The sequence below is a fragment of the Astatotilapia calliptera genome, chromosome 12 (assembly GCF_964374335.1).
Source record: "Astatotilapia calliptera chromosome 12, fAstCal68.1, whole genome shotgun sequence".
In the NCBI taxonomy this organism is placed as follows: domain Eukaryota; kingdom Metazoa; phylum Chordata; class Actinopteri; order Cichliformes; family Cichlidae; genus Astatotilapia; species Astatotilapia calliptera.
The window spans coordinates 4178971-4198323 of record NC_137433.1 but is presented as its reverse complement, the minus strand read 5'-3'; the positions used below and the strand labels follow the sequence as shown (position 1 = coordinate 4198323).

Here is a 19353-nt window from a genome sequence, read left to right as displayed (position 1 = left end):
CAGTGGACAATAAAATATTGCATCATTTGCTTTATGAAGGTAGATGTGCGCACACGCTAGTAATGTAATGGGGCCGGCTCTGTGCCTCCACCACCATCCTTTCACTGCTTTGCACTGCTGAACAAATGTGAGACATTATCCATGAGTTAGATTTCCTCAGGGAGAGCGTGCACACGCTCACTTCTCTGAAGCACAGCGAGAAGTCATTCTGATCAATTCTAGTTTTTTTTTTATATCTTAAAAGAAGAAATTCTATAAATGACAAAACTGAATACAGCTGGCTCAAAATAATGTCAGTCATCAGTGTAATCTAATGATGCAAAGAAATCAAATTCATTTCCATTTGTTTATTTCCCCCTGGGGAGCAGGATTAAGAGTTGATCGAGCTTTGCATTACTGACACCATGGAGCTCTTTGCAGGAGAGGCCAGTGAGGTGGTTTGCATCACCAAAAACGAGAGCAGTTTGCAGGAAAGTTGGGAAATGTTTGAAAAATGATGCATGGGTAGCTTTTGCATGCATATCTTGAGAACTGGATTTGGTTTCACTGAGAAGAAAATAAGCACAAAAACAGGACAAGGGCCTCCCACCCACAGCATCATTTGTTCTGGTATCTATTCAAGTAAAGGTTGTGCTGAGAAGATGCTTTCTCTTTTTTTCCCCCAGCAGCATCCTCCTGCATATTCATATAATTGTTTCCTGGGAGTGCCCCAGTTTTCCAGTGTTTCCTTCAAATCCTGACCACATTTAAAATGAGTTTCGGATTTAATTTAATACCAAACTCCCAAGAGCTGCATGTTCTCCTCTCTTACCGTTAAAGAAAAATAAATCGCAGCATATTTAATCACATTCTGAAAAATTCTTCACTTTTCGTGTGTTTAAATCTAACTGCAGACATACTGTATGTCAGCACTATAAGTGATTATGTTGACTGATCTTTTCACATTTTAAAATTAGTGCTTGCACATCATCTGTTTGCATGTTCATGTCATCTCATACTCCCCAGCTTCAACACTCTGTTTGGAACCTGCATGGGGTTCAAGAGCTGGTTAAGAGGACAGGAGGCAACATGCTGCCTTCTTATGGTTCATTCATTTTAAATGACTGCTGCACATGGATCACTGCTTATATCATGTATACGTGTACAGTGTACATTATAGCAAAAAAGTTTCAGTCTGTCGGGAGGCAGCAGTTCATTCCTGAATTCACTGTGCAGCATAACAACAACCGCCAAAATACAGCAGAATCAGAAAGATCTGTTCAGCAACAAGAAGAGAAACAGTCCTGCAACAGATAGCACGGGCCCCACAGAGCCCTGATCTCAACATTATGGAGTCTATCTGGGATGAAGAGACCAAAGCAACTGAAGTTGTCTCAGTATCCAAAAGAACTGCTGCAAATTCTCCAACCCAGCTGCAAAACCAGAGTACTTGAGTGCCATGACAAAGTTCGTGCATGTTTATCAGCAACAATAAAGGCAAGTGATGCTCACAGTACATATGAATTAAACTGAGATGAGCAACATTTAAGGCATAACTGCATTAACGTGGCAATGCAGTGTGTGTGTGTGTGTAAAAATAACAACGTCACTCAGAGCAACGGGTTATTTCCCCTTTTCTACATCTGTTCTCTAAAAACAGGAAGTGATTTAGTAGCTGAATAAGTTCATCACAAAAGTTATAAGGTGAAAAGTCACATAGACATGTAGATTGCCTAGTGATCAACAAAAAGCACATTTCATGAAGCTGATCAATTTATATGAAAACAAAAATCCCTTGACACGCGCTGATGCTGTCCAGCGTCGTCCAGCACTAATGTATGTATAGATAGATAGATATAAAATCCAAAGCCATCAATAAAGCGTATTAAGCTGTGATGCTGCTTTCATTTCAAGATGTCCAAGTGCATCCATTACCTCATAGGTTTCTCTTCAGCATAAAGATGTTTAGTAGCCTAACTGCTGCACATTCCTTTTATATATACAAATCCCTAAAAGATGGATGTTGCTGTTCTAAAATTCACCACGTGGAGCATTTTGGCTTTTGTCATTAAATTAGCAAAAAGAAAAAAATCTGATAAACTGAAAGACTTGCTCATACAGTAGCAACTTATCAAATACAGGGTAGCCATGCCCTAAAGCATACCCTACTTTATTGCCTATGTTGCTGTAAATGGGACCATAATTCACACAATGAGCACTGGGCTGTATGTAAGGGGTGAGGGACTTGAAAGTAGTAGGTTATTTTGATAACCTCATTAGGAAAAACCTTTCTTTTGGTGTAATAAATAAAGTAAGGAGCACGGTCATTTTCTCACTGACAATCCAATCTGTCTTCCTTTTCAACGAGAAGAGCCACCACTGCTGGCTATTAGATGGTATGTAGAGTTTGTAATTATTTGTTTTAGGGCTTTTTTTCTTTGCTTTTAAATAATGACAGCATCAGATAGACCGAGGGGTGGAATGCTATATATCTATCCATAGCATATAGTCACACCCACACAGGTTAAGTATCACATATTAAGGCCAATCTTGATTATATAACTCTACCACTGTTACTTTTAAACTTTCATTGTTGTAGATAGCAACATGTTTAGCACGCTAACTGCCTGACTGCAGAAACTGACAATGATTGTTTAATTGTTGCTTAATAAGATGAACAGAGTGCCACTTATGACAGCAACAAGCTAGTCACATTGATTGGTTGTTAGGCTGTTATTATTAGTAAGCATGCTGTTAACTGATGATGTTGGCAAACTTCAGACAGTATACTGATTACAGTTTGCTACAGAGGGCTGTGCTAAGCCTTTCTGGTGTATCTACTGAATCCAGATATTTTTGGACCGAGCAGGTCATTGCATTAACACTGACGCCAGTAGGAATAGCACTCCTATGCAGATAAAGTCATGAAATATTTTCAGGTCGAGTCACAGAGATTGAGAAGCTGTAGTTCATGTGGGTGCTGAATTTGAAGCTGAGACACCTTCAAGTCATGTTACATGGTAGGGGTGGAAGATTTTTGAAGATTTATTCTGGCTGCAAGAGCAAATGATAGGTCGAAACATCATTTAGAGTGAACAGGTTCTGAGAGAATACTTGAAATATTTGCAGTGTCCAAACATAACTTAATCTGTAAAAAGTGAGAACACCATGTGGTGAGTATTGGTCTTTCAAACTAGCATTAAGTTCACAGGATGCTAGTTTTCCCTCTATGTGTATTCTGTGTTAGACCTCAATTTAATTTAACCATGAGAATATTTGTAGTATATGCATCCTGCATTGCTTAAAAACCCGTAGAGGGATGTGTGTGGTGGTCTATATTAATCAGCGAGTACCAATGGGAAGAACACATTTCTATTTATAGCATGTCTGTGCCTCACACTTACTATGTAAAACCTGACTTGGATGCTACATTGCCTAAAGAGGAGACTAATTGCACCACACCATCTTTAGGTTTAGTGTTAAAACGCAGAATGTGTTGATTTAAAAAAAATCTGCTAAAGAATTTTCTGTAGGTTTCTGTATGTTTACCTTTTGCAAAGACGCCCAATTTACAGACTTAAATGAGTAAGAATCAATACAATGCACTGACAAACAGTTTAATTAATGGCATTACTGACTGTTGAATATCTGTATCGAAGACAGCAGTCAAAATAAACAGGAAATAGAGAAAGATCTGCTGACCTGGGAGGACATGCCGTGGCAGGGGTACAGGATGGCTTTATCATCGTCCTCAGAACCCTGGTCCAGGCAGTAGCCACTGGCCTTGCTGTTTCTCACCTGCAAGAAAAACAAAAAAGATGATGTTTCTATGAAGCTGCTGAAAGCTCCAGTATTTTACATATCCAATATTCTTAAAAACAACCAAACAAACAGCTTGTTTCAAATATTCTCCATTTGAACATTTGAGTGTTAGGTGCAAGAGCAAACACAAAAAAGTACATAAGCATCTGAGGAACTGGAGAACCACACAAGTTTATTCTATTCTATATTCTATTCGATTCTAATGGCAGTGTACCCTCAACAATAGGAACGTGTTATATGTATACGGTTAGCATGGTGCCAGATAATTTTACCATCTCCTACACTCTGGGCCCTCTGTATTTAAATACAGCAGAAGTCTCAATGAAACTATTCTCATTTGCATATTTTATTTGTGTGTTGGGTGTCTGTTGTCTGAAAATTTGGAAAAGTATGAAACAGTGACTGAAATTAAGCTTGCAACACTTTTCCATTGCACGGAAAGTCCAGATGTAATTCTTGGAAATGTCTTTTGACAAAATTACCATATACATAAGTTAAAGTTTGCCATGATTTTGGCTGTATTTAGATGAAAAATTATTAGTTTGAGTGAAGTCTGGAAGGGAAATTTTTTCTCTCTCTCTGATTAATTCACATCAGCTAGTGGAGAAAGTTTGCCTGCAGGTCTTTCTGGTTGAATGCAGTCTTTTCTTTTCTAGTTTTTGAGTTTGCACTTGCAGTTTGACTAGCTTTAAGGAACAAAACTACTTGTTTAAGTTGTGAAAAAGTATGCAGTTTGTTTAAAATATGTCATTTTGTTATATGTCAAAGCTCTGAACTTGATCTAAATGCCTATGCTCCTATATTTGTGGGACTATTCATGACATTTCAATTCAACTGTATTTGTATATAACCAAATAACAACAACAGTCAACTCAAGCTGCTTTACATTTTAAGGTAAAGACCCTACAATAATAAAAAATAATCCCCAAAAATAAGATGACCCCTATGAGCAAGTGCTTAGCGACAGTGGGAAGGAAAAACTCCCCTTTAATGGGAAGAAAGAACCAAGCTCAGGAAGGGGCTGGAGTGATGGGAGAAAGACAAAAGGACAAAAGTGCAAACGTATCAAGTACATAAGGTGTTAAGTACCACAAGGTATATTTTTTTAAATCAGGAATTTAAAAACATATTTGAGAAGATATTTCCCCCTAAAAAATAGATTAATAGCTTAACTCCATACTCCACCTCCACCCACCAGTGGGGTGCACCTCACAATTTGCGAACCACTGGTGTATGTGAAAGGAGAAGCTGGTAGAGACAAGCTCGCTGAGTATTATTGAGCAGTTTTCTTACTGCCTCTCTTCTCAGCCTTTTCGGTCGGCTCCTGCCTTTCTTTTCCATTTTATTTACAGATTAGTGTAGGTGGGATTTAATTCTCCTTTAGGCACAATCTATGCAGTGAAGAAGAGAGGCAAAGGGGTGCGAGCACTGCAGATAGTACAGTACAAATGCTCAACAAGACATTAGTAATGGCAGCTTTCTGGGACACATTTTAATTTGTCTGTTGGGCGGTTATTGTTACACAACTAATTTTACTCTTGACATGTTTTAGTGTCAATCTAGAAAAAAAGTCTAACAGAAAGTGACTAAACCAGGGAAAAGACTTCTTTAGCATTGATTTTAATGAGAAAACAGCCAAAGAGGATCCCTGTGAGCTGAGAAAACGGGGTAAATATGAATATTTTGTACAAAATGTTACCACATGAAAATGGCCCAATATTATATAATTTAATAAATTACCGGTTTCACATTTGGTTCAAACGAAAATAATAGTATCAGAGCAGCCTTTCAAAACCTATTATTATTTATTATCTAAGAAGGTAGATAATAGTCTCTTGAATGTGAGCCACCATTTAATTCCTCTGTGCATGTCACAATACCTCTGTGATACTAGATCCACTGTGGTTTGTTCACACAGCAGGCTGTATTTTCTCAAAGCGATGATTGAGCTTTGATAGATATTATCGGGACACGACCAGCCCCAGTTCAGTCTCCCCCCTGTCCTCCAGACCTGCAGATGATGCACTGAGCATGAGGCCCATGTTTGGTGTGATTTGAATGAGTAAGGCTTCATTTCCAGGTTGCGACATGTCTATCATGTAGTTTTGTCAGGGAGGGTTCCACTCGGCTGGTCTGGTCAGCATGGCCGAGCGCGGTGCTGATGCTCGGTGACAGATGAGGCTCACTTCTGCTCTGCTGGCTGTGTGGCTAGACAAGGTAAATGTTACCCAGCTTGTCGACAGATCTGAAATAGTGCCACTTAAGTTAATGCCACTCTGAGGAATCCATCTGGGTGCCAGAGCCAAAACAGGCAGCAGAGGGAACAAAAGGGGGAGTAAATTCATAGGGCTTTGATGAATTGTGAATTCTGATATGCAGCATATTGATTAGGCTGTTCTTTTGTTCCCACCTATTTGCCAGTCCATCTGTCTGTGAGTGGGATTTAGCAAAAACCAGGCCAGATTTGGTAAAAAAAAAAAAAAAGGGGAAAAAAAGGTTTTAATAATTCAGTCAGACCAGCAGCTTGTGAACAGGCATGCCAGACAACACCCTAGGCTGTTAAGGGGGCCCCCAACAGTTGTCCTCAGTTGGAAACCTCCCCTAGGGCATACGAAAAATCCCATCAGTTCCAGAATGGGAGTGTGTCGCATTGCTTTAATGAGCATTGTTGTGACGTGATGTTTGCAGTTACTACTTTGTAATTTAAACCCATACATAGATGAATATTGCATTATTTATGGTTGACTAATAAATGATTATGATATTTGATCTATTAGCCTTTGGCAGTGATCTGCGCTTTTTCCCAATGCCCTTCTAGTTTTCCAGGTGTCCATTGCTGAAATTGATATGAGGTAAACAATGCGTCTCAGCGAACCTCCAAATAGTGTCTGAGTCAGGAGTGTGTTCAATTCTTCAACCTGTTATAATCCTGTTGTCTTCCCCCCACTGTGCTGAGTGCATAGCCAAGCCCAATCAAATTAAAATGGAAAACTAATAAAGTATTTGATTAAAACTCATTATGAGGAGCTGGTACAAATCCTGTGTGGTGATGTTGCAATTCCTTAGCAATATCATACCTTAGACTAGCTACACTCAAATCGTTTGTTTTTTTCTAAGATGTACCACTCCATCACATTAAAGGTCATCATCACATGTCACAAAACATCCTAATAATTCACTCCTTTATTTCTGTGATTTATTTGTAGGATCAGCCTCCCTGCCTCAGCTTTCACATCCTCTGCAAACTCCAGTGGTGTGAAAAAGTGTTTGCCCCCTTCCTGATTTCCAAGTGTTGTGAATATTTGGCACCCTCACATGTTTCAGATCCTCAAAGTGAAAAATGCACAATTCTGTTTTTAAATGTTGATTTCACTGATTAAGGGAGAAAAGTTGTCCAAACCTACCTGGTCCCGTGTGTAAAAGTAAGTGCCCCTCTTGTTTAATCATGAATTATCTGTGATTAACCCCTGTTTTTGTTTAGTTTCACTAAACATACTCAGGCTTGATTACTAAAACCAGGCACGTCTCACATTTGCCAAAATACATCACGATGATCCCCAAGACATCTGGGAAAATTGTATCTGGACCGACGAGGCAAAAGTTGAATTCTTTGGAAGGTGTTTGTCCCCTGATGATATGGCAAAATCAGTGTTTACTTTCAACCATTTGCTTAATGTCTTCCTCACCTCGCCATATGTGATGGTGTTGTTATAGATTCGCATCTCTGGGTAGACGTGATCAAGGTACCAGCGGAAACTCCGACATTGCAGCCTTTTCCTTAAGGCCAAGCGCTCCGAGACATCCCCGAAATCAACCCCAGGGTTCTGTCAACAAATGGTACAAAACAAAGACAAACACGCATGAAAAAAGCCTCTTAGCCTAGCAGGCATTTTAATTATTAGAGTGAAAGCTGCTTGAGAAATGGAATATGCGAGAGTGTCGAGGTGCTGAAAAGAAAAGACCAACCTTTTAGTTAAGAGCTGGATAGATGCACCTGTCATGAAGGACCTTCATTGTTCTTTCATTACACGTGATTCAAACTCTAATCAGCTGCTTAATTATGAGCCCTCACGGCCATGCCGGCATTACGGAGGTGGCTTCCTAGATTGATTGGGGGAATGCCTAATAGCTGCACTACCTGGCACTGAGGCTTGATTCAGACGCATGCACACACACATGCAGCCATCTACTCTTCAGTCAGTTCGCCCCCATCTGTGTTGGAATCCACAGTCAGCTGCTGAACGTGCTTCCAACATCTGTTAATAATAAATTCTAGATGGAAATATCCACTTTTTGTAGCAACCATAAAGCGACACTAAAAAATGCATTCAATTTCAGTGAGATGTTGTTTGGTGTTTGGACTTGGAGCCGGCCGCTCTGGTGAATCATAAAGCCTTCCCCCACCAAGGTAATTGTGCTCTCAGCAGGTACCTTAGACAATAACGAAAATCAGTGATTGTGTATAGGGGGAGGCTGGGAGGAGAGGGAGGGGGGTAGATGGAATAATCGTAGTTAGGCCTTTCTACTGTACACAAAATAACTCTGCGCCACAGGACAGCCGAGGTAATAACATGCCATGCCACTGTGCTTGTAATTACACTCAAGAAGGGATGTGGTCTGATTGACTACTTTGTCAAAGGTGCTGCCACCCCCAGCTCCCACATTTCGACTCAACATTTCCAGGCGGCATGCAGGCATCAGCAGCGTGCCACACCAGTGTGTGACGAGCCCACATCCTGTAATTATTTTGTTAGGGATGTCAGTGAGCTGTGCTGGACGGCTTTCTTGAGGCCTTCACTGCTGTCCTTCACTGACTATCATCTCATTCTGCATGGCTGAAGAGGCAATTAGGATTCAATATTAAACTCTTTATTAATGAAAATAGCTGTTTATTATTAGACTCTTGAAAGCAATTAAATGAAACTGATACGTATGAAACTAGACTGATTGGAAATGAGGCTAATCTCCTTCACTTGATGTACCTCTCTCATCTGTTTGGAAAGAGCATCTACTGCTTTCTGCCTGTGCTCTGCTGCCAGTGTGAAGGTCAAACGGGATGAAATCTGAATTTTGAATTTCTATTGACTAGCGTCTCCGGAGGCCTGGTTGCATGTCTGAATGAGAAAGTGTGACAGGAGGAGACGGGGCAAAAGAGAGCTCGTGGATTTCAATGAGGGTGTAATCTAAGACAGAGAAAAACTTACATTCATGGGAATGTTCCAGGCCATGTAGACGTGGGATTTGTATTCGTCCATCCACACCTCAGCGGCTCGCAGGGCATTGCGCTTGGCGTAGTAATCTATGTCATTGTTGTAGGGTTTTTTGGTGCGCTCGATATGGGCCACTCTGGCGCACGGGAGGACTTCCATGCTCCCACCACACTGCCACACCTACACAGCAGAAAGAAAGAGTTCAGATCAACAGCTACACAGCTCCCGCCTAATGTAGAGGCCAATCAAACTACAGGCATTGAGGTTTAAGGATAATTAATTTAATTTATACAAAAAATACTGGTTTGCTGGTTATTACAACTTGGTTTTGAATGTAGAGCTGGCTATTATCCCTTATTCCCTTGCTCATAGTAGATGTCTATATAATCTGATGTCTTTTTGGAAATACAGGAATCCTTCCTCACTGGCTTTATAAAACTCAGATTCTACTAGAGAAAGGTATATTTTGTATGTAGTATTGAACAGAACTGAATTCCACTTCAGAGCAAAAATATTCATTAAAATATGAAGTCAAATGTTGAAAAGCCACATGCAAACAGCCTTGGCAGAAGCACAAATGAGGACTCAAATAAATGCATTTGATTTTTTTTTAATGACTTCTCATAGTGGAGTGAACAAGGTCAAACAGGCATCTTCATTAATTTGTCCATGGTATCATGGTCATACTTGAGCTTGCTGCAATTTATCTCCATCAGCGAACTGCTTGAAAAATATAAGATACATGCATCGACACAGAAATCTGCTGCACATTTAGGGTCACAATCTTTATCCACCATTCAAAGCGACAGAGTGCTGCATAGGTTTTCATTATTAAAGAGGAAAAACATACTTGCAATTAGTTTACAGCTATGTTATGTCCTTCTTCTTGTTTCTAACATAGCACACGTGTTCTCAAAGATGCATTTAGTTGTTACATTATTACATATTTATTTATATTATTTGCTGAAGTGAGCAACAAAATGAGGGACAAATGGATTTGTAAGCCTATGGCTCATATTGTAGATACAGTCTTCATAGAGGTACCTATGACAACTGGAGAACTCTGATGCCACGGAGTGCTGTGCATATGACACTGAAAAAGAGGGATATACTGCTTGAAGCCAGGCAGTGAAAAATGCCTTCTTTAAAAGCATCAATCACAGCTCAGAAAACTGATTGATTGCAGACTGTGTGATGTTGTGACCCTCGACTGACATACTCAATGGAAAGCTACAGTGGCAGGCAGTCACATGGGAGTAATGCACCCATTTCTTTCAGTGCCAGAAAAGATTTGAATTTTAAAACTCTCTGCAAAAACACATCCATATCTTCAAATCTCTGCCATGGTGTTACAAAGTGCCTGAGCAATTTCTCATGCCGTATCACTGGAAGGCCACAGCATATGGTATGTCCTTCCAGCCGCACAAAATATCACCGCCTCCACCACCCACAGTCTCTTAATGACAATTGCCACAAAGCGTAACAGATGTTCTCATTCATTAACTTCTCTATGACCCCAAAACGATACCCCCTGCTTGGTGTTTAAGGAACATGCTGCTGCAAAACTATTTTCTCAATTAAGTGCAGATCTGGGATGATACCCGTTTTCTGCACATCATGCTTATTGAATGTCATGTGAAAAGATGTGAATAAATACAGCGTCTGTTTTTGGTCATTTTCAAAATAATGATATATGATTCAAACTCTTGATCTGTATTTCCTTCCATGATTCTTATTGTAAGACTAAAAGAGTACTACTGAACTCTGAAGGCACTTCATGATGCCATTTGGAAACCTTAAAGTGCTAAGCAAAGGCCCTTTCACCAATGAATTGAGTATATTAGTATGGTAATTTAAATATATTCAGAGATTCCTGCTCCCAGTGATTTATTATTAACAACCTGTGACCAGATGCAATCAAGAAATGTTTGAGGTGTGTAGCTGGATGTATATCTGTAGGCCAGATCATCAGTGAGTAGTGCCAAGTATTGGGGAGATATGACAGGATAGTTAGGTAAAGGACAAGTATGGATTTTTTTTGTATGAAGTTCTTAAAATATGTCTCCATTTATAAACTATCTATCAACCCCCAACCTCTATGGCAGGGGTAGGCAACTCCAGGCCTCGAGTGCCGGTGTGCTGCAGGCTTTAGATCTCACCCTGGGTCAACACACCTGAATCAAGTGATTAGTTCGTTACCAGGCCTCCGGAGAACTTCAAGACATGTTGAGGAGGTAATTTAGCAATTTGAATCATCTGGTGGATCAAGGACAGATCTAAAGCCTGCAGGACACCGGCACTCGATGCCTGGAGTTGCCTACCCCTGCTCTATGGGATGGTAGCGTCTCCCCCAACATTGTCCCCACATATTTTAATCCATCCATCCATCCATCCATCCATCCATCCATCCATCCATCCATCCATCCATTCATCTGTCCATTCTTCCAAACATCCATCCTTCCATCGATTCCCGCTTATTTGGGTTTGGGCCGCAGGGCCAGTAGTCTAAATAGCATAGCCCAGTCTTTACTCAACTGGCAACCTCTTCCAGCTCATCCAGGAGGATGCAGAATTGTGAGAGATACAAGCTTTCCAGCGTGTGGTGTGTCTATCCCAGGGCCTCCTACGATGAGGACAATGCCCCAAACCCCTTGCCTAGGAAGCATCCTACACAGACGGCCAAAGCACCTGAACTGGTTCCTTTCAACCCCAAAGTTAGCAGTTTTACCAATCCCTGGATTTGTTTATTAAGGGAAAAAGCATGTCTGTACAATATAATGTAAGTTACATTTTTGTTATTCTCAATAATTCTAATGAAATGTTGTTTGAATAAACCAAAGAGATGTGTCTAAACAGCTTTTTTCTTAGAAAATGTTATCCAAGCTGTGGTGTGTGGTGCATCATTTTGGGAGTAGTTTAATCCACATTGTTCCTTTGATATTCTGGCAGCAAGGCGGAACACGTGGGCTTGACTCAAAATAAACTCCTGTACAGTGTTCACTGTAATGAAGAAACATGTCACCCAGGGAAACTGCATGACTCAGTTGTTCTTTAATTGTTCAAACAACAGAGCTTAATGGCACAGGCAAAAAATATGTTTTGGGTATGAGCATTCTTTTTAGTGGGCTAAATTCATTAGTGGCTTGTGTAAATTTCAGAATAGGAAATATATGGAAAATTCTCATTTTATGAAAGAATGGATATGTCAGTTCACATTAACACTACAGGTACCCTGATGTTACACGTTGCTGTAGTGCTAAAGGGAGTCTGTGAGGTTGTGCTTAATTGTATGTTAATAAGGGCAATCACAGCATCTGTCCTCTCAGTTGCTTCAGCTGTATCAGTGGTGAAGTAGTTCGCTGGAGCTGACCTGAGCTTAAAAACCTCTATTGACTGACTGACCCCTCTTCTTCACTCCTGATGATCCACAATGACCTTGGCCTAAAAAATCCATTAGTACTTTGGAGCAGGGTTTACCTGCTTTGCTGCTGCTCATGACAAATGCTGTTTTTCTGCAACAGTCTTCACGGTTGGCGACTTTGTGTGGGTGTGAGTGCAATACCGATTTAATGGGAAGCCTTTAGTCCCTGCAGATCCCGCCCGTTGCCTTTGGAAACATAGTAAGCTCTGCGTAATGCTGTGTTTCTTTGGTTTCCTGCTCCAAATTGATTGTATGTGAGTAAAAGTATCAGTGTTTTAACCACTTATGAAGCACTCGTGGATAATTGAAAATGTGTGCAAGTGAAATTGCGGTTAGCAGCTTTCCTGGCGCTGAAAGCAAACTGCTGATCAATATTTCCTCAACCACTTGCAAGGGTCAGAAAGCTGTGTGCTAGCTAGTTGGCTAAACAGACTAAAGCTTTGTTGCATTAATTTAAACTTTTATCTTTAAGCTTCAAGTAGAGTTTCTTGTTAAAAATAATGCATTTGTTTGTCTATAAGAAGCAGGAGACAAATTATTTTTTATTTTTTAATTTCCATGTTACAAATAAATACATAAATAAATGAAATACACTGAGTACCAGCTGTTTCTCTTCTTTGCTTTAGCATGGCAACAGTAATACACTCCACCGCTCATTATTTCCCTTGTAACAGCCAGACCTTTCATCTTATCTCTATAAGCAGCTCTCATTCTAATTATATTACTGTATATTTCACAGCAGGATTTGTTGCAAATTAAAAAGCCATCTAAACTCCCACAAACTATTAAGTATGTATATAAAAAGATGCTGTTTAACATTTTTCTTTAATTATTGCAGGTGTTTCTAATTTATAGGACTGAAAAAGACGCATTTCAACAGCAGCAACAAAAAGATAGCGGTCGTGATCAAATGGACCTGCTTTACGTGTTTCAAGCATAACATTTTATGTGCTTCCTCTATGGTGAAACCTGAAAGGCTCTGGATGTTTTCTGCATGCATTTTATCTAACGTGGTTTATCTTTATTGCCAATATCATTTATCCTTAATTATTATATTCATTCGTGTTTAACATTATAATTATAATTTCTTTAATCATATCAAATCACATTATCATGGCATTACAAGTGAACGGAAAGGGAGTAATAGTTTGAAGTGACCTTTCAAGCATAGGTTTCTAATACAGTGAACTTCATTTGATCCAGGTGGACAAAGGCTGCCTCTATTTGTTTTCTGCATAATTCATTTCTATCTGGACTACAATCTTCTCAAAGTCATTTTGATCCTCCATCAATTATTTACTGCATTTGTCAGTGATGATATCTGCTTGTTAACTGCATGCTAATAAAGTTTCCTGCTTCTGAGATTTAATGGTGATAACATTTCAACAGATAAAGGTCCAACAGCTTTTTCACAAGGTGATACTTCAAATGCCAATGAGACAAGGAAATATCATTTGTAAGTCTGAAGCTAAAATAATAATGTTGTTATTTACAGGGCTAGGCCCAGGATCTTATGATTCTGGAAAGCTATTAGGGCCATGTCTTTTTTCATGATTCCAAGCTGAATAATGTTAATCTGACTGGAATCTGTCTGGATGATTTATTAATTGGATGATGATGTAGTTACACTGTAGCAAAGCTTAGACTAGGTTCAGGTCCATGCAGTGCTAAAGCCGTTTCCCTTCCCCTATAGGCTGCCTGGTTGCGTCTCACACTGTCTGGGAGCTCACCTGGTTTAGAAAGCAGCCAATATGCCAAAGGCTAGGGGCCTGGATTTGAGTCTGCTCTGGATCTTTCATTTCCTTTGTGTCATTGCCCCCACTCTCTCCCTGGTCTCCTGTTTGCTCTCTGCACCGGCCTGTCAGATAAAGCCTGAAACTCCCAGAAGTAAATTTTTAAAATTAAAAAAAAAAAAAGCCACTACCCCCCCCATTCTGAGCAATACACACAAAGTCTTGGTCTTGTCTTACTTTTGCTGTCCCCGTTTGCATCCCTCATAACCACATCTATTGGCTGCTGGTTGTGCAAACAGTCTATGTAGCAGTTTGTATATTTTGGGACTTCCACTCTGTTCTCACTTCGCTGGACTGAATCAACCTCTATGATGGTTTTACAATTCTCCCTACATGTAAATGTGTACCACTGTTGAAAGTCAATTTCACTACAAAAGAGAACATCCGCTTCCAATGCCACTTTTATTCTCAATAGTTAAGACACTATGTGTTGATGTGAAAGAGGTAATCACAAGCCACTAACCACAAAGCTGCTGGTGAAGATGGGGAGGGGGGCAAGGGTACATTTCTTTCTTGATTTAGCGACGAACAACCTGATCTAAGGCAGCTGCAGGGAGTCAGCTCCGCTTGTGAGGATCATCAATGCTGATGTGACCTTTTTCAACGCATGAGAAAAACGCCGGTGATTTGGAGGGAAAACAGGTGGTGCCCAACAGATTGCTGGCTAAAACAGTACGTGTTACATTCCAGGACTGCTTATGACTCCATCCTGCTGCCTGTAGGCTCATAAACAAGGCTTTAGAAAAAGCATTCACAAAGCAAATCAGGCCAAATGGCAGATATTTTCCTCCGAAGTATAAAGACATAATAAGGATGCCTGTGCACTTCTGCTCACACAGGAAAGCATTAACACCATGCAGAGAGTGCCTCTGCTCATGACAGGGTCTCATTTTGTGTTGCTGTACTCATTTCATTATTGTTGTGCTGTATTAAGCATCTTTTTTTTAAAAAATGCACTACTCTTCTTACTAATGGAATCGCAATTTTTAATAATTTAAATAAATCAGCATACAGTAATATCCTCCACACAGACATGGATGTTTGGTTTCATGTAGTATACGGTGAAAACAGAGCTCCAAAGGGCAGCAGCATCCTGCAGTTACAGGTTACACCTTTAAATATTCACAACTGTGGAAACATAATAAAATCTAAATACCAAATAAGACTGTTTTAATCTATGACATCCCACCCACAGGTTCTCAGGACTAGATTTTTGTGAAGTCCATTTGGAGGTGACCCTTCATAAAACTGCATTCTGCATCATTAAGAGAGAGCACTTAACACAGAGTACTTTGATGTTGTGGTGATGTAATTGCTAATTTAATTTAATTGTCTCTGTACATGCTGTTAGTTAATTGCAGCTGGATCATTTGCGTGAAAAGCTCTACGAGGCTGCCGAAAACATCAGCCATAAAGAGCATAAAAGCTATTAACAGCCATAAACAGGCTTCTATCAGTGCCATTAAACAATACAGTCAATACACCAGGAAAATGCAGTGCATGGAGGCTGATGGTGGACATGTAGACAGAGTTTGGAACTGAGCACTTGCTTTAAATGGAGGCTGCGAGCTACTTCAATCAGAGAGCTCAAGCGGTGCTGTGTCATACACAATTAACATGCCTTACTCTCTTCACGTAATATGCCGAACACACCCTGAAAATTTGGCTGTTTAAGCTGTAACACTTCCCATTTCTTACCCCTTACATGGCCTGCATAGCTGACTGCTGTTTCACACACTCACCGACAACAGCATCACCCAGTAGAGGATAGCTACTCATCCCCAGTTTCCACAGTATATGCATCACATTCAGAGGGGGAGTGATGAACTTGTAGTCTGATGCCAAATTCTGCTGCTGTAATAAATCATTTCATATATTTTCATTACAAAATGCAGCAGCATCGGTGTGGCTAGATTGGTGTTTCTTTGTAAGGGACCTGATCAACATTTGTACCAGTCAGAACGGAAACTAAACATTGCGGCCAATTCAAATTCAGAGTAAGTTCCAGTGCTGCTCATTGGCATATACCCAAACCACCTGTGCCCAAGTGATTTGGCTTCAGACTACCAGGCTCAGCTGATTCCCCAAGGTTGTTTTGAGGGCTAACATATCATACGTGTTCTGCATGGCCGCTCAACCAGACCGGGTAATAGACATGTGACTTAAACAGTGTAGGCAGCAATATGCAAACCACATACAAAATGTATGGATGCTGGAAATAAAACAGGTCTTTTGATCAGCCATTTCAGTCCCTCTCGAGTCTACCAAACAGGCACGTGATTTGGGGGCTTGCTCCAAATTCCGTAGAACTTCCATACTTTTGTAGCACTCTTGTAAAGTGAGTTCGATTTTAAAAGCACTCCCCTCAAAAAGCTTTTGTTGTCTCTAGGTTTACACATCTGAGATAACCTAGATAAAGCTGAGCTTCTAAAGAGAGTGTAGATATTTGGGCTGACTTCTTTAAAAATGGGGATAACATTCATGGTTGTTTGGACACTCGAACATAATAAGAATTGTGTCACTGTGTGGAGAGAAAAAAGGAATAAAGCGAGCAAGAGAGAGAAAGTTAAAAACCCCGCTTCATTTCTCGGCTCCTCACACCTGGACGATCACCGTGTGACCCATCCAACAAGTACTTCTTCTGGAATACACTACTGCCTCTAAGCCGTTTGAAAATAGCCGCTGACTTTTCCAGAAACTGCAAAAATGACATTAGCCATCAGACTTTTTCTCCATCACTGGTCAAAATGGAGAGCAGTGCAGGGAGAGAGAGCAAGCGTGCGGCTGAGAATTCAGCCTAAGATGATGAAAGAATGTGCCGGGGTCATGCAGACTTTATATTATGTCACATCCAGCTTGACAGCTAACGTGTTTGACAGACAGGGAGGAGAATTATCCTGCAGTAGCAAACAGAAGCCTCGGGATTGCCCAAATGAGTGTAGCACTAGCTCGCGGGTCCATAGGGGTTCATCTCCGTGTTTCTCAGCTATTCTCGGTGCATGACGAAAACATTTACCGGCAGGTTTGAGGAAATATCAGTTTTTAAATGTGATATTTAGATGGAACTCTTGAGCTCTGCCAGTTTTGCATTGATTTGGAAAACAAGATATACCATGATGTCATTTTTAGCCACACAAACACACAAATTCTTCTTCTTCTACTGTGACATTTTTCACAGAGTTTCTCCTTGATATACATTCAATGAAATTATGCATCATGCATCATGTCCTATTTAGATGCATTTAAGATTCCAGGCAGCAAAACGGACGGAGATGCCCTCCCCAGCACTCGGAACTGACTTGGAGGCCAAAATCCTGCACGAGGTGCTTTTTGAAATGCTCATTAGGACAAGAAATGCTGATAGCTCAAATGCTCACAATCTGCTTGGAGCCTGATCTTTTTCTATGTGTACATTTTTGGCCCTTTTCACTAGTTTACAAATGTATCGCATTTGCCGTTTATCGTCCTATACACTCGACATGTACATGCTCACGTACTTGGTGTAGTACCCTTAAAATCAATGCTTTAGTTAATGGTTTCTTTCTTTGGAAAGTCACACCCATCAGATTATTGACACTTTGGAGGCACGTTGCTAGAGGTGGTATTGAACAGGAACTTTAAGACCAATTCACAAGTTAAGAAAAGAAAAACGGGCTCTTGCTTAAGGTGTCACATTGCAAAGCGATATAATCCAGCCTACCTGCCTAATTCTGACCAACCTTGTGATTTTTTTTCCTCCTCCATATGGAGCTGAAGATAATAAAAACTACACTGGCAGCTGAGAACTGGAAATAAACTTTTATAAGAGCTCATCCCTTTACGTTCAGGTGGCTGTGTATATGTAATATTCCTCTCAGCTATAGTGTGGTGACTTGTGATAAAGGAAAATTTTGGGAACTCTTTGCATGCTCAGTGTACGTGAAATATTTCCACTATCAAAACTTGGTTTGTGGGAAAGCAACAATTAAAAAAAAAAAACGAACAGTCTGGCATCCTGCAGTGACTGCTGCGTTCAGATTTTGCACACACATGAATTTATCATCTGTACTTGAGCACACATCCGAGCTGAGTTTGCGCTCCCATCAGCATTTAACATTTATCTTAAATCCCAGTTGTTAGTCTCTCACAAAATCACATCAACACCAGAAGATCTGTGAATCTTATGGATTAAGATGCATCACGCAGTATAACATGACAACAACAACAACAAACTTAACATGTATATTTTTCATATAACATGCATTTTTCAAAAGCAACTCTAATTATATGTTGTTTTTTATTTACCAGCTGTGACAAAATGGCTTTGGTGGGTTTTTTTTGTCCTGAGGTTACCTGTTTGTGTGTGCGTGTTTGACATCAGTCTTGAAGGTTTTTACACAGTACTGTTTATTTGTATCTTGCAAGGAGCATGGCAAAAAGGTGCAGCAACTGATTAAAACATATACGGAAAAACAGTATGTAACGCAAAAAATAAGTTTGTACAGTTCGAACAAGCTTGCAAAGGATATTTGCTATGACCACCTTAATTCTTCAACACAGCCTGAATCTTCTTTGTCATGTAATGTAAAGTCTTCAGGGATAGTTCTCCAGGCTTCCTCAAGGACATTCAAAGCTCTTATTTGGATGCTGGGTGCCTTTTATTCAGATCATTGTCAAGACGATCCCACACTGCTTCAATAATGTTAAGGGCTCTGGGGAGGCCAATCCATAAATAGTCTTCCATTGTGTGTTTTTCTATGTGTTTGTATTTCCATGTCACGGCTCGGGGCAGCGGCCGTGTGAAGAGTGGAAGGAGGACTCAAACGCAGCACTATTTCAGACGTGAAGGGTGATTTATTGACAATACTGAACATAAAGTGGAGATGGCAAACAGAACTAAGGACGAACTAAACTGGGAGAAACTACACAAAGGAGTGGCAAACCTGAACATGAAGGGAGAACAGCAGGGAGAGCACGCAGGGAAATTCACCGGGTATGAACACAGACGACGCGACGAGGAGCAGAGGAAAACACACACTATAAGTACACAAAGAGACACTGGGAAATCACACACAGGTGGGGGAAACAGCTGGACCTGATTAACCTGACGAGACAGGGGAACACTAACACCAGGGACCAATAGAGGGAG

General features: G+C 40.4%; 2 protein-coding genes across 2 annotated transcripts in view; both read right to left on the bottom strand.

Moving 5' to 3' along the window:
- atad1a (ATPase family AAA domain containing 1a) overlaps nt 1-19353 on the bottom strand; it is a 190799-nt gene that overhangs the window by 68923 nt on the left and 102523 nt on the right. The gene's annotated exons all lie outside the window — the stretch shown is intronic.
- galnt9 (polypeptide N-acetylgalactosaminyltransferase 9) overlaps nt 1-19353 on the bottom strand; it is a 107007-nt gene that overhangs the window by 5831 nt on the left and 81823 nt on the right. Inside the window, exons 7-9 of the mRNA XM_026186141.2 lie at nt 9006-9191; nt 7488-7625; nt 3682-3777 (exon numbers count right to left, since the gene is read on the bottom strand). Of these exons, the coding sequence (XP_026041926.1) occupies nt 3682-3777; nt 7488-7625; nt 9006-9191 (420 nt within the window). The remainder of the gene's footprint in view (nt 1-3681; nt 3778-7487; nt 7626-9005; nt 9192-19353) is intronic.